The sequence below is a fragment of the Oncorhynchus gorbuscha genome, linkage group LG16, assembly GCF_021184085.1.
Source record: "Oncorhynchus gorbuscha isolate QuinsamMale2020 ecotype Even-year linkage group LG16, OgorEven_v1.0, whole genome shotgun sequence".
NCBI lineage: Eukaryota > Metazoa > Chordata > Actinopteri > Salmoniformes > Salmonidae > Oncorhynchus > Oncorhynchus gorbuscha.
This window is the reverse complement of record NC_060188.1, coordinates 93,470,216-93,484,462: the sequence shown is the minus strand read 5'-3', so window position 1 is coordinate 93,484,462 and position 14,247 is coordinate 93,470,216. Positions and strand designations below refer to the sequence as shown.

The 14,247-nt window shown below is 45.4% G+C and overlaps 1 protein-coding gene across 15 annotated transcripts in view; it reads right to left on the bottom strand.

The window, feature by feature from the left end:
* The window catches only part of LOC123999436 (transcription factor 4-like), a 474,953-nt gene that overhangs the window by 12,750 nt on the left and 447,956 nt on the right, over positions 1-14,247 (bottom strand). For 10 of the 15 annotated variants that reach the window (XM_046305232.1, XM_046305239.1, XM_046305238.1 and 7 more), the window contains 2 exons: positions 6,593-6,755; positions 2,601-2,830 (listed from right to left, as the gene is read on the bottom strand). In XM_046305232.1, the coding sequence (XP_046161188.1) occupies positions 2,601-2,830; positions 6,593-6,755 (393 nt within the window). The remainder of the gene's footprint in view (positions 1-2,600; positions 2,831-6,592; positions 6,756-14,247) is intronic. The other 5 variants (XM_046305241.1, XM_046305235.1, XM_046305237.1 and 2 more) reach the window with 1 other exon arrangement.

Below are 14,247 nucleotides of genomic sequence, written 5' to 3'. Positions count from 1 at the left end.
TGTCAGGTCCCTATAGGTATATATATATATATGTGTGTCAGGTCCCTATAGGTATATATATATATATATGTGTCAGGTCCCTATAGGTATATATATATATGTGTGTCAGGTCCCTATAGGTATATATATATATGTGTGTGTCAGGTCCCTATAGGTATATATATATATATGTGTGTCAGGTCCCTATAGGTATATATATATATATGTGTGTGTGTGTCAGGTCCCTATAGGTATATATATATATATGTGTGTGTCAGGTCCCTATAGGTATATATATATATGTGTGTGTGTCAGGTCCCTATAGGTATATATATATATATGTGTGTCAGGTCCCTATAGGTATATATATATATGTGTGTCAGGTCCCTATAGGTATATATATATATGGTGTGTGTCAGGTCCCTATAGGTATATATATATGTGTGTGTCGGAGGTCCCTATAGGTATATATATATATGTGTGTGTCAGGTCCCTATAGGTATATATATATATGTGTGTCAGGTCCCTATAGGTATATATATATATGTGTGTGTCCCTATAGTCAGGTCCCTAGGTAGGTGTCATCCCTATAGGTATATATGTGTGTCAGGTCCCTATAGGTATATATATATATGTGTGTCAGGTCCCTATAGGTATATATATATATGTGTGTCAGGTCCCTATAGGTATATATATATATGTGTGTCAGGTCCCTATAGGTATATATATATATATGTGTGTCAGGTCCCTATAGGTATATATATATGTGTGTCAGGTCCCTATAGGTATATATATATGTGTGTCAGGTCCCTATAGGTATATATATATATATGTGTGTCAGGGTCCCTATAGGTATATATATATATGTGTGTCAGGTCCCTATAGGTATATATATATATGTGTGTCAGGTCCCTATAGGTATATATATATATATGTGTGTCAGGTCCCTATAGGTATATATATATATATGTGTGTCAGGTCCCTATAGGTATATATATATATATATAGGTATATATATATATGTGTGTCAGGTCCCTATAGGTATATATATATATGTGTGTCAGGTCCCTATAGGTATATATATATGTGTGTGTGTGTCAGGTCCCTATAGGTATATATATATATGTGTGTCAGGTCCCTATAGGTATATATATATATGTGTGTCAGGTCCCTATAGGTATATATATATATGTGTGTCAGGTCCCTATAGGTATATATATATATGTGTGTCAGGTCCCTATAGGTATATATATATATGTGTGTCAGGTCCCTATAGGTATATATATATATGTGTGTCAGGTCCCTATAGGTATATATATATATGTGTGTCAGGTCCCTATAGGTATATATATATATGTGTCAGGTCCCTATAGGTATATATATATATATATGTGTCAGGTCCCTATAGGTATATATATATATGTGTGTCAGGTCCCTATAGGTATATATATATATGTGTGTCAGGTCCCTATAGGTATATATATATATGTGTGTCAGGTCCCTATAGGTATATATATATGTGTGTGTCAGGTCCCTATAGGTATATATATATATGTGTGTCAGGTCCCTATAGGTATATATATATGTGTGTCAGGTCCCTATAGGTATATATATATATGTGTGTCAGGTCCCTATAGGTATATATATATATGTGTGTCAGGTCCCTATAGGTATATATATATATGTGTGTCAGGTCCCTATAGGTATATATATATATGTGTGTCAGGTCCCTATAGGTATATATATATATGTGTGTCAGGTCCCTATAGGTATATATATATATGTGTGTCAGGTCCCTATAGGTATATATATATATATGTGTGTCAGGTCCCTATAGGTATATATATATATGTGTGTCAGGTCCCTATAGTATATATATATATGTGTCAGGTCCCTATAGGTATATATATATATGTGTGTCAGGTCCCTATAGGTATATATATATGTGTGTGTCAGGTCCCTATAGGTATATATATATATATGTGTGTGTCAGGTCCCTATAGGTATATATATATATATATATGTGTGTCAGGTCCCTATAGGTATATATATATATATATGTGTGTGTCAGGTCCCTATAGGTATATATATGTGTGTGTGTCAGGTCCCTATAGGTATATATATATATGTGTGTGTGTGTCAGGTCCCTATAGGTATATATATATATATATGTGTCAGGTCCCTATAGGTATATATATATATATATATGTGTGTGTGTGTGTCAGGTCCCTATAGGTATATATATATGTGTGTCAGGTCCCTATAGGTATATATATATATATGTGTGTGTGTGTGTGTGTCAGGTCCCTATAGGTATATATATATGTGTGTCAGGTCCCTATAGGTATATATATATATATATATATATGTGTGTCAGGTCCCTATAGGTATATATATATGTGTGTGTGTGTCAGGTCCCTATAGGTATATATATATATGTGTGTCAGGTCCCTATAGGTATATATATATATGTGTGTCAGGTCCCTATAGGTATATATATATATGTGTGTGTGTCAGGTCCCTATAGGTATATATATATATGTGTGTCAGGTCCCTATAGGTATATATATATATGTGTGTCAGGTCCCTATAGGTATATATATATGTGTCAGGTCCCTTGCCTCTGACTTGCTGCTCCAGACTCAGTATGACGGCCACGGCCTGATGCAGTATGAGCAGTTTGGTCTGTGGCTTGTCACTCTTCAGGTGCAGCTGCACCATGCGCCCCAGCTCCTTGAAAGCCTCGTTGATGTCTCGGACACGCAGCCTTTCCCGGGCGTTGTTGGCCATCCTGCGTTCCTTCTCGCGTTCGATCTTCTGCTCTGGAGACAAGTCCTCGTCGTCCGCGTTGCTGTGGGACCGATATAGGGGACTGATCAGCACCAGCTAAACCAACGCTTACCCACGCTTACCCACTTTGAAATGCCAGCACTTACCCCCAGTCTGCAGTCTGAATCTCCGTTTATAGGATTTGTGATGCCTATTCATTTACTTGTGCAACTGACTGCACTGTAGATACAGTTCATTCACAAATGATTGACCCTTTTTTCCACATTTAGTTGTTGTTACAGCCTGAATTTAAAATGTATTACATTGAGAATATTTGTCACTGGTCTATCAAAGTGGAATTATGTTTTTTTTAATTTTTAATTTTATTTTGTACAAATCTATTAAAAATTAACAGTTGAAATGTCTTGAGTCAATAAGTATTCAACCCCTTTGTTATGGCAAACCTTAATAAATTCAGGAGTAAACACGTGCTGAACAAGTCACATAAGTTACATGGACTCTGTGTGCAATAATAGTGTTTAACGTGATTTTTGAATGACCACCTCGTCTCTGTGCCCCCCACACATACAATTATGGTCCTTCTGTAGCTCAGTTGGTAGAGCATGGCGCTTGTAACGCCAGGGTAGTGGGTTTGATCCCCAGGACCACCCATACGTAGAATGTATGCACACATGACTGTAAGTCGCTTTGGATAAAAGCGTCTGCTAAATGGCATATATTATTATTATTATTATCTGTAAGGTCCCTCAGTCGAGCAGTGAATTTCAAACACAGATTCAACCACAAAGACCAGGGAGGTTTTCCATTACCTCGTAAAGAAGGGCACCTATTGGTAGATGGGTAATAAAACAAGCAGACATTGAATATCCCTTTGAGCAGGGTGAAGTTATGACTGACACTTTGGTTGATGTATCAATACACTCAGTCACTACAAAGATACAGGCGCCCTTCCTAACTCAGTTGCCGGAGAGGAAGGAAACCGCTCCGTGATTTCACCATGAGGCCAATGGTGACTTTAAAACAGTTACAGAGTTTAATGGCTGTGAAAGGAGGAAACTGAGGATGGATCAACAACATTGTAGTCACTCCACAATACGAACCTAATGGACTGAGTGAAAAGAAGGAAGCCTGTACAGAATACAAATTTTCCAAAACATGCATCCTGTTTGCAACAAGGCACTAAAGTAAAACTGCAAATGATGAGGCAAAACAATTCACTTTTTGCCCTGAATACAAAGTGTTATGTTTGGGGAAAATCCAATACAACACATTACTGAGTACCACTCTCCATATTTTCAAGCATAGTGGTGGCTGCATCATGTTATGGGTATGCTTGTCATCGTTAAGGACTAGGGAGTTTTTCAGGATAAAAAACAAAAGGAATGCACAGGAAAAATCCCAGAGGAAAGCCTGGTTCAGTCTGCTTTCCACCAGACACTGGGAGATGAATTCACCATTAAGCAGGACAATAACCTAAAACACAAAGACAAATCTACATGGGGGTTGCTCACCAAGAAGACAGTTAATGTTACAACTCTGACTTAAATCTACTTGAAAATCTATGGCAAACACCTGAAAATAGTTTTCTAGCAATGATCAACAACCAATTTGACAGAGCTTGAAGAATGTTTGAAAATAATAAAAATGGGCAAATTTTGCACAATCCAGGTGTGGGTTTGAGACTCTTAGAGACTTACCCAGAAAGACTCACAGCTATAATCACTCTTAGAGACTTACCCAGAAAGACTCACAGCTGTCATCACTCTTAGAGACTTACCCAGAAAGACTCACAGCTGTCATCACTCTTAGAGACTTACCCAGAAAGACTCACAGCTGTAATCACTCTTACAGACTTACCCAGAAAGACTCACAGCTGTAATCACTCTTAGAGACTTACCCAGAAAGACTCACAGCTGTAATCACTCTTAGAGACTTACCCAGAAAGACTCACAGCTGTAATCACTCTTAGAGACTTACCCAGAAAGACTCACAGCTGTAATCACTCTTAGAGACTTACCCAGAAAGACTCACAGCTGTAATCACTCTTACAGACTTACCCAGAAAGACTCACAGCTGTCATCACTCTTAGAGACTTACCCAGAAAGACTCACAGCTGTAATCGCTCTTAGAGACTTACCCAGAAAGACTCACAGCTGTAATCACTCTTACAGACTTACCCAGAAAGACTCACAGCTGTAATCACTCTTAGAGACTTACCCAGAAAGACTCACAGCTGTAATCACTCTTAGAGACTTACCCAGAAAGACTCACAGCTGTAATCACTCTTAGAGACTTACCCAGAAAGACTCACAGCTATAATCACTGTCAAAGGTCAAGTATTGACTCAGGGGTCTGAATACTTATTGTAAATGCAATATTTCTCTATTTCATTTTCTGTTAAATGTGGAAAACAACATTCTAAAAACATGTTTTCATCTTTGTCATGATGGAGTATTATTCATTATTATTGCTGTTATTATATTATTGTTATTATTATATATTATTATCTGTAGATGAGTGAGAAAATAAATATCTTTAAATCGTTTAAAAATCAGGCTGTTATACAACAAAATGTAGAATAAAGTTTTTTTTCTTTCTTTCAATTGAATAATTTCTGAAGGCATATATAGTAGATGGTGTTGGAAACTGAAACATTTCATTTGCATCTATTTTCAATTATTCAATGCATCTATTTTCAATTATTCAATCGTTAAAATGTTCAATTGCTTAATGCATCTATTTTCATTTGTTTAATAAATATATTTCATGCATTAAATTGTTTAATGCATCTATTTTCAATTGTTTAATTGATCTCTTTTCAATCATTCAGGGCATCTTTTTTAATGCCTTCAATGCATATAGACAGAGGGTGGGAGGGAGGATAGGAGACATCTATTTTAATGCCTTCAATGCATATAGACAGAGGGTGGGAGGGAGGGTAGGAGACATCTATTTTAATGCCTTCAATGCATATAGACAGAGGGTGGGAGGGAGGGTAGGAGACATCTATTTTAATGCCTTCAATGCATATAGACAGAGGGTGGGAGGGAGGGTAGGAGACATCTATTTTCAATCGTTTCATCACCATAATCTGGGGTTGGGTCCGAATTAGTCTGATTGGATCATTCCAGGTGGAAGGTCTATAAACGTTGTGATGTCACAGAGTTTATCCTGGGATGGGCTGGATTCCCCAAGTACATTTTGGGAATGAGGTTGTGGGGATTCTACTCCGGTGTGTGAGAAACAGCTAAAAACACGGCTCAAGGCCATGGACGGGACTGGGCCGACTGGCTTCAGATACACTCAAAGGACTACATCTGGAGCAATCGATGTGTTAGTGAACCAGTGGAGGCTGTAGAGGGGAGGACTGCTCGTTAATAATGTCTGGAACGGGCATCAAAACCACGTGTGTTTGATGTATTCGATCCCATTCCACGGATTCCACTCCAGCCTTTACCGCGAGCCCGTCCTCCCCCATTAAAGTGCCACCAACCTGCACAGTGTACATTCTACTGCGTGTGTGCGTGTGTGTACTGTATAGTTTGCGGGTTTATGTGATTGTTGAGTGACTGCCATAACAGCTGTAATTGTAATTGGCTTTAAATGACTGTCATAATATGTATTTAGTCTATTGACTAGACATGTCACAGTAAGCTATGTAAGTGAAGATATTTGAGTGTGTTTCACTTAGTAGATTATTAGTCTCTTTTTCTTGTTGTTTTTCGCTTGGTTTGTTTAGCTGTCCCCCAAATCACACTGTTCACTTCATCAAAATCCCTTGTTAGTGGAATTTAAATGAAGCGAACATTGCCGACACGGTTACCTAGATCTTGACCTATCAATAGACTTGAGGTCCTTGTTGTCGGACTCCTCCTTCTTGGTCTCCATAGATCGGGCATCCTGTAGGTTCTCATCCCCCTCATCCTCCGACTTGATCTCTGACGAGATGGACGAGGCGCTCTGGCCCTGGAGACCACTGGATAGAGCTGGGGAGGGAGGAGAGGAGAAGGGGTAGGGAGGAGAGAGTGGAGGAGAGGGGGGGAGAGGGGAGGGGGAGAGGACAGGATGAGGGGTAGGGAGGAGAGATAGGGGGTGAGGAAAGGGGGAGGGAGGAGAGGGGAGGAGAAGGGGGAGGGAGAATATATATATTAAAGCCACAAATCATTTCTCAGCTAAACAATAGCCCGCCATTCGGTTACATTTGAGACGTTAGGTTTATTCTAGTGGTGCCAGACAGACAGACAGACAGACAGACAGACAGACAGACAGACAGACAGACAGACAGACAGACAGACAGACAGACAGGCAGGCAGACAGGCAGACAGACAGACAGACAGGCAGACAGGCAGGCAGACAGACAGACAGACAGACAGACAGACAGACAGACAGACAGACAGACAGACAGACAGACAGACAGACAGACAGACAGGCAGGCAGGCAGATAGACAGACAGACAGACAGACAGACAGACAGACAGACAGACAGACAGACAGGCAGACAGACAGACAGACAGACAGACAGGCAGACAGGCAGACAGACAGACAGACAGACAGACAGACAGACAGACAGACAGACAGACAGACAGACAGGCAGGCAGACAGACAGACAGACAGACAGACAGACAGACACTACTTTTATCTTTCCCTTCATCAGAGAGGAAATTAAAAACAATGTGTGTTTTACCTTTATTTAACCAGGTATTTATATATATATAAAACCCTTTATTTAACCAGGTATTTATATATAACCCTTTATATATATAACCCTTTATTTAACCAGGTATTTATATATATAACCCTTTATTTAACCAGGTATTTATATATATAACCCTTTATATATATATAACCCTTTATATATATATAACCCTTTATTTAACCAGGTATTTATATATATAACCCTTTATTTAACCAGGTATTTATATATATAACCCTTTATATATATAACCCTTTATTTAACCAGGTATTTATATATATAACCCTTTATTTAACCAGGTATTTATATATATATAACCCTTTATTTAACCAGGTATTTATATATATATAACCCTTTATTTAACCAGGTATTTATATATATAACCCTTTATTTAACCAGGTATTTATATATATAACCCTGTATATATATATATATATATATATATATATATATATATATTTAACCAGGCAAGTCAGTTAAGAACAAATTGTTATTTTCAATGACAGCCTCGAAACAGTGGGTTAACTGGTCTAGGAACAGTGGGTTAACTGCCTGTTCAGGGGCAGAACGACAGATTTGTACCTTGTCAGCTCGGGGGTTTGAACTTGCAATCTTCCGGTTACTAGTCCAACGCTCTAACCACTAGGCTACCCTGCCTGTGTCTGTGTGTCTGTGTGTGTGTGTGTTTGGAATGCCTGGCTCTGTGTAAAGAGTGTACTACCAGGCACAATCATCCCTGTTTCATCCTCATTAGGGGGAGGAGGGGAGACAGAGGGAGGGGGGAGGAGACAGAGGGAGGGGGAGGACACAGAGGGATGGGGATGAGACAGAGGGAGGAGGGGGAGACAGAGTGAGGGGAGAAGACAGAGGGAGTGCCTGCTCTGCGGACACAAAAGGGGTCTGTACCCCTCTCACTATCTCCCCCTCCTCCTTCTGTCTCCCTTCCCTCTGACTCCCCCTCCTCCCACTCCCCTCTGTCTCCCCCTGCCCCCCCTCTGTCTCCCCTGTCCCCCTCTGTCTCCCCCCCTGTCCCCCCCTCCCCTGTCCCCCCTCTGTCTCCCCTCTGTCTCCCCCTCTGTCTCCCCCTCTCTGTCTCCCCCCTCTGTCTCCCCCTCCTCCCTCTCTCTCTCCAGCTGGAGAATACAGCTGTCTCTTTGTTTGACGTCATTCTGTGGGCCAAAATTCCTGTCAACATAAAACACTGTTCCCACACTCTCTCACACACACACGCACGCACACACACACACACACACACACACACCCCCACACACACACACCCACACACACACACACACACACACACACACACACACACACACACACACACACACACACACACACACACACACACACACACACACACCCTCCCTCAAAATGCCCTCAATGTCTCGATCACAGTGAAGAAGAAAAACAAAATGGTGGCCTGGCTGCTGCCAGCTTCTATATGTGGGGATGTATCTCTATCTCTAGAGAAACTAGAGGGAAGGAGACCAGGGGTGACTGAGAAACTAGAGGGAAGGAGACCAGGGGTGACTGAGAAACTAGAGGGAAGGAGACCAGGGGTGACTGAGAAACTAGAGGGAAGGAGACCAGGGGTGACTGAGAAACTAGAGGGAAGGAGACAAGGGGTGACTGAGAAACTAGAGGGAAGGAGACCAGGGGTGACTGAGAAACTAAAGGGAAGGAGACCAGGGGTGACTGAGAAACTAGAGGGAAGGAGACCAGGGGTGACTTGAGAAACTAGAGGGAAGGAGACCAGGGGTGACTGAGACAGAGGGAAGGAGACCAGGGGTGACTGAGAAACTAGAGGGAAGGAGACCAGGGGTGACTGAGACACTAGAGGGAAGGAGACCAGGGGTGACTGAGACAGAGGGAAGGAGACCAGGGGTGACTGAGACACTAGAGGGAAGGAGACCAGGGGTGACTGAGACACTAGAGGGAAAGAGACCAGGGGTGACTGAGACACTAGAGGGAAGGAGACCAGGGGTGACTGAGACAGAGGGAAGGAGACCAGGGGTGACTGAGACACTAGAGGGAAGGAGACCAGGGGTGACTGAGACAGAGGGAAGGAGACCAGGGGTGACTGAGAAACTAGAGGGAAGGAGACCAGGGTGACTGAGAAACTAGAGGGAAGGAGACCAGGGGTGACTGAGAAACTAGAGGGAAGGAGAACAGGGGTGACTGAGACACTAGAGGGAAGGAGACCAGGGGTGACTGAGAAACTAGAGGGAAGGAGACCAGGGGTGACTGAGAAACTAGAGGGAAGGAGACCAGGGGTGACTAAGAAACTAAAGGGAATGAGACCAGGGGTGACTGAGACAGAGGGAAGGAGACCAGGGGTGACTGAGAAACTAGAGGGAAGGAGACCAGGGGTGACTGAGACACTAGAGGGAAGGAGACCAGGGGTGACTGAGAAACTAGAGGGAAGGAGACCAGGGGTGACTGAGACAGAGGGAAGGAGACCAGGGGTGACTGAGACAGAGGGAAGGAGACCAGGGGTGACTGAGACACTAGAGGAAGGAGACCAGGGTGACTGAGACAGAGGAAGGAGACCAGGGGTGACTGAGAAACTAGAGGAAGGAGACCAGGGTGACTGAGAAACTAGAGGAAGGAGACCAGGGGTGACTGAGAAACTAGAGGAAGGAGACCAGGGGTGACTGAGACAGAGGGAAGGAGACCAGGGGTGACTGAGAAACTAGAGGAAGGAGACCAGGGTGACTGAGAAACTAGAGGAAGGAGACCAGGGGTGACTAAGAAACTAAAGGGAAGGAGACCAGGGGTGACTGAGACAGAGGGAAGGAGACCAGGGGTGACTGAGAAACTAGAGGGAAGGAGACCAGGGGTGACTGAGACACTAGAGGGAAGGAGACCAGGGGTGACTGAGAAACTAGAGGGAAGGAGACCAGGGGTGACTAAGAAACTAAAGGGAAGGAGACCAGGGGTGACTGAGACAGAGGGAAGGAGACCAGGGGTGACTGAGACACTAGAGGGAAAGAGACCAGGGGTGACTGAGACACTAGAGGGAAGGAGACCAGGGGTGACTGAGACAGAGGGAAGGAGACCAGGGGTGACTGAGACACTAGAGGGAAGGAGACCAGGGGTGACTGAGAAAGAGGGAAGGAGACCAGGGGTGACTGAGAAACTAGAGGGAAGGAGACCAGGGGTGACTGAGAAACTAGAGGGAAGGAGACCAGGGGTGACTGAGAAACTAGAGGGAAGGAGACCAGGGGTGACTGAGAAACTAGAGGGAAGGAGACCAGGGGTGACTGAGAAACTAGAGGGAAGGAGACCAGGGGTGACTGAGAAACTAGAGGGAAGGAGACCAGGGGTGACTGAGAAACTAAAGGGAAGGAGACCAGGGGTGACTGAGACAGAGGGAAGGAGACCAGGGGTGACTGAGAAACCAGAGGGAAGGAGACCAGGGGTGACTGAGAAACTAGAGGGAAGGAGACCAGGGGTGACTGAGAAACTAGAGGGAAGGAGACCAGGGGTGACTGAGAAACTAGAGGGAAGGAGACCAGGGGTGACTGAGACAGAGGGAAGGAGACCAGGGGTGACTGAGACACTAGAGGGAAGGAGACCAGGGGTGACTGAGACACTAGAGGGAAGGAGACCAGGGGACTGACTGAGACAGACTGGACAGAGGGAAGGAGACCAGGGGTGACTGAGAAACTAGAGGGAAGGAGACCAGGGTGACTGAGAAACAGAGGGAAGGAGACCAGGGGTGACTGAGAAACTAGAGGAAGGAGACCAGGGGTGACTGAGAAACTAGAGGGAAGGAGACCAGGGGTGACTGAGAAACTAGAGGGAAGGAGACCAGGGGTGACTGAGACAGAGGGAAGGAGACCAGGGGTGACTGAGACAGAGGGAAGGAGACCAGGGGTGACTGAGACTAGAGGGAAGGAGACCAGGGGTGACTGAGACACTAGAGGGAAAGAGACCAGGGGTGAGAGGAAGGAGACCAGGGGTGACTGAGAAACTAGAGGAAGGAGACCAGGGTGACTGAGAAACTAGAGGGAAGGAGACCAGGGGTGACTGAGAAACAGAGGGAAGGAGACCAGGGGTGACTGAGAAACTAGAGGAAGGAGACCAGGGGTGACTGAGAAACTAGAGGGAAGGAGACCAGGGGTGACTGAGACACTAAAGGGAAGGAGACCAGGGGTGACTGAGACAGAGGGAAGGAGACCAGGGTGACTGAGAAACTAGAGGGAAGGAGACCAGGGGTGACTGAGAGAGAAACTAGAGAAGGAGACCAGGGGTGACTGAGAAACTAGAGGGAAGGAGACCAGGGGTGACTGAGAAACTAAAGGGAAGGAGACCAGGGGTGACTGAGAAACAGAGGGAAGGAGACCAGGGGTGACTGAGAAACTAGAGGGAAGGAGACCAGGGGTGACTGAGACACTAGAGGGAAGGAGACCAGGGGTGACTGAGACAGAGGGAAGGAGACCAGGGGTGACTGAGACACTAGAGGGAAGGAGACCAGGGGTGACTGAGACAGAGGGAAGGAGACCAGGGGTGACTGAGAAACTAGAGGGAAGGAGACCAGGGGTGACTGAGAAACTAGAGGGAAGGAGACCAGGGGTGACTGAGAAACTAGAGGGAAGGAGACCAGGGGTGACTGAGACAGAGGGAAGGAGACCAGGGGTGACTGAGAAACTAGAGGGAAGGAGACCAGGGGTGACTGAGAAACTAGAGGGAAGGAGACCAGGGGTGACTAAGAAACTAAAGGGAAGGAGACCAGGGGTGACTGAGACAGAGGGAAGGAGACCAGGGGTGACTGAGAAACTAGAGGGAAGGAGACCAGGGGTGACTGAGACACTAGAGGGAAGGAGACCAGGGGTGACTGAGAAACTAGAGGGAAGGAGACCAGGGGTGACTAAGAAACTAAAGGGAAGGAGACCAGGGGTGACTGAGACAGAGGGAAGGAGACCAGGGGTGACTGAGAAACTAGAGGGAAGGAGACCAGGGGTGACTGAGACACGATATATCAGCTGATGTACGAAGGGCTATATAAATAAATTTGATTTGATTTGATTTGAGAGGGAAGGAGACCAGGGGTGACTGAGAAACTAGAGGGAAGGAGACCAGGGGTGACTGAGACACTAGAGCGAAGGAGACCAGGGGTGACTGAGACACTAGAGGGAAGGAGACCAGCCACCAGACCTGAGGGAAGGAGACCAGGGGTGAATGTTGCCAACAACACTTTAATGGACATTATGTTTAGACTAAGGGGCTGACTCTTTAGTGTGGTGATACTGAGACACTGAGGGAACGAGACTGTGGTGACTCTAGAGGGAAGGTTTCTCCAGACCAGGGGTGACTGAGAACACTCCAGGGAAGGAGACCAGGGTGACTGAGACAGAGGGAAGGAGACCAGGGGTGACTGAGAAACTAGAGGGAAGGAGACCAGGGTGACTGAGAAACTAGAGGGAAGGAGACCAGGGGTGACTGAGAACCTAGAGGCCAAGGAGACCATGGGTGACTGAGACAGAGGGAAGGAGACCAGGGCAAACTGAGAAACTAGAGGGAAGGAGACCAGGGGTGACTGAGACAAGGAGACCAGGGGTGACTGAGAAATCTTCCGGGAAGGAGACCAAATATATTGGGTGACTGAGAAATCATAGGGAAGGAGACATTTCAGGGCTGACAAAAACTATTTTATTGGGCAATGAGAAGGAGGGGTGACTGAGACAATGGAAAAAGACAAACATAAATTAAAACTAGAGGGAAGGAGACCAGATTTTTGACTGAGAAACTAGAGGGAAGGAGACCAGGGGTGATAAGACCATGAAAGGGGAGACCAGGGGTGACTGAGACACAGAATAGGAGACCAGGGGTGACTGAGACACAGGAAGGAGACCAGGGGTGACTGAGACACTAGAGGGAAGGAGACCAGGGGTGACTGAGAAACAGAGGGAAGAGACCAGGGGTGACTGGAAACTGCTGGAAGGAGACCAGGGACTGAGACAGAGGGAAGGAGACCAGGGGTGACTGAGACACTAGAGGGAAAGAGATCTTCTCTGGGAGTGCCCACTGAGGGGAATCAGAGAGACTGAGAAGGAGACCAGGGGTGACTGAGACACTAGAGGGAAGGAGACCAGGGAGTGACTGAGACAGAGAGGAGAAGGAGAGAGGAGACCAGGGGTGACTGAGAAACTAGAGGGAAGGAGACCAGGGGTGACTGAGAAACTAGAGGGAAGGAGACCAGGGGTGACTGAGAAACTAGAGGGAAGGAGACCAGGGGTGACTGAGACAGAGATAGAGGGAAGGAGACCAGGGGTGACTGAGAAACTAGAGGGAAGGAGACCAGGGGTGACTGAGAAACTAGAGGGAAGGAGACCAGGGGTGACTGAGAAACTAAAGGGAAGGAGACCAGGGGTGACTGAGACTAGAGGGAAGGAGACCAGGGGTGACTGAGAAAGAGAGGAAGGAGACCAGGGTGACTGAGAAAGAGAGGAAGGAGACCAGGGTGACTGAGAAACTAGAGGGAAGGAGACCAGGGGTGACTGAGAAACTAGAGGGAAGGAGACCAGGGGTGACTGAGACAGAGGGAAGGGAAGAGACCAGGGGTGACTGAGACACTAGAGGAAGGAGACCAGGGTGACTGAGACAATTTGATGACTGAGAGACTGATATATCAGCTGATGTACGAAGGGCTATATAAATAAATTTGATTTGATTTGATTTGAGAGGGAAGGAGACCAGGGGTGACTGAGAAACTAGAGGGAAGGAGACCAGGGGTGACTGAGACACTAGAGCGAAGGAGACCAGGGGTGACTGAGACAC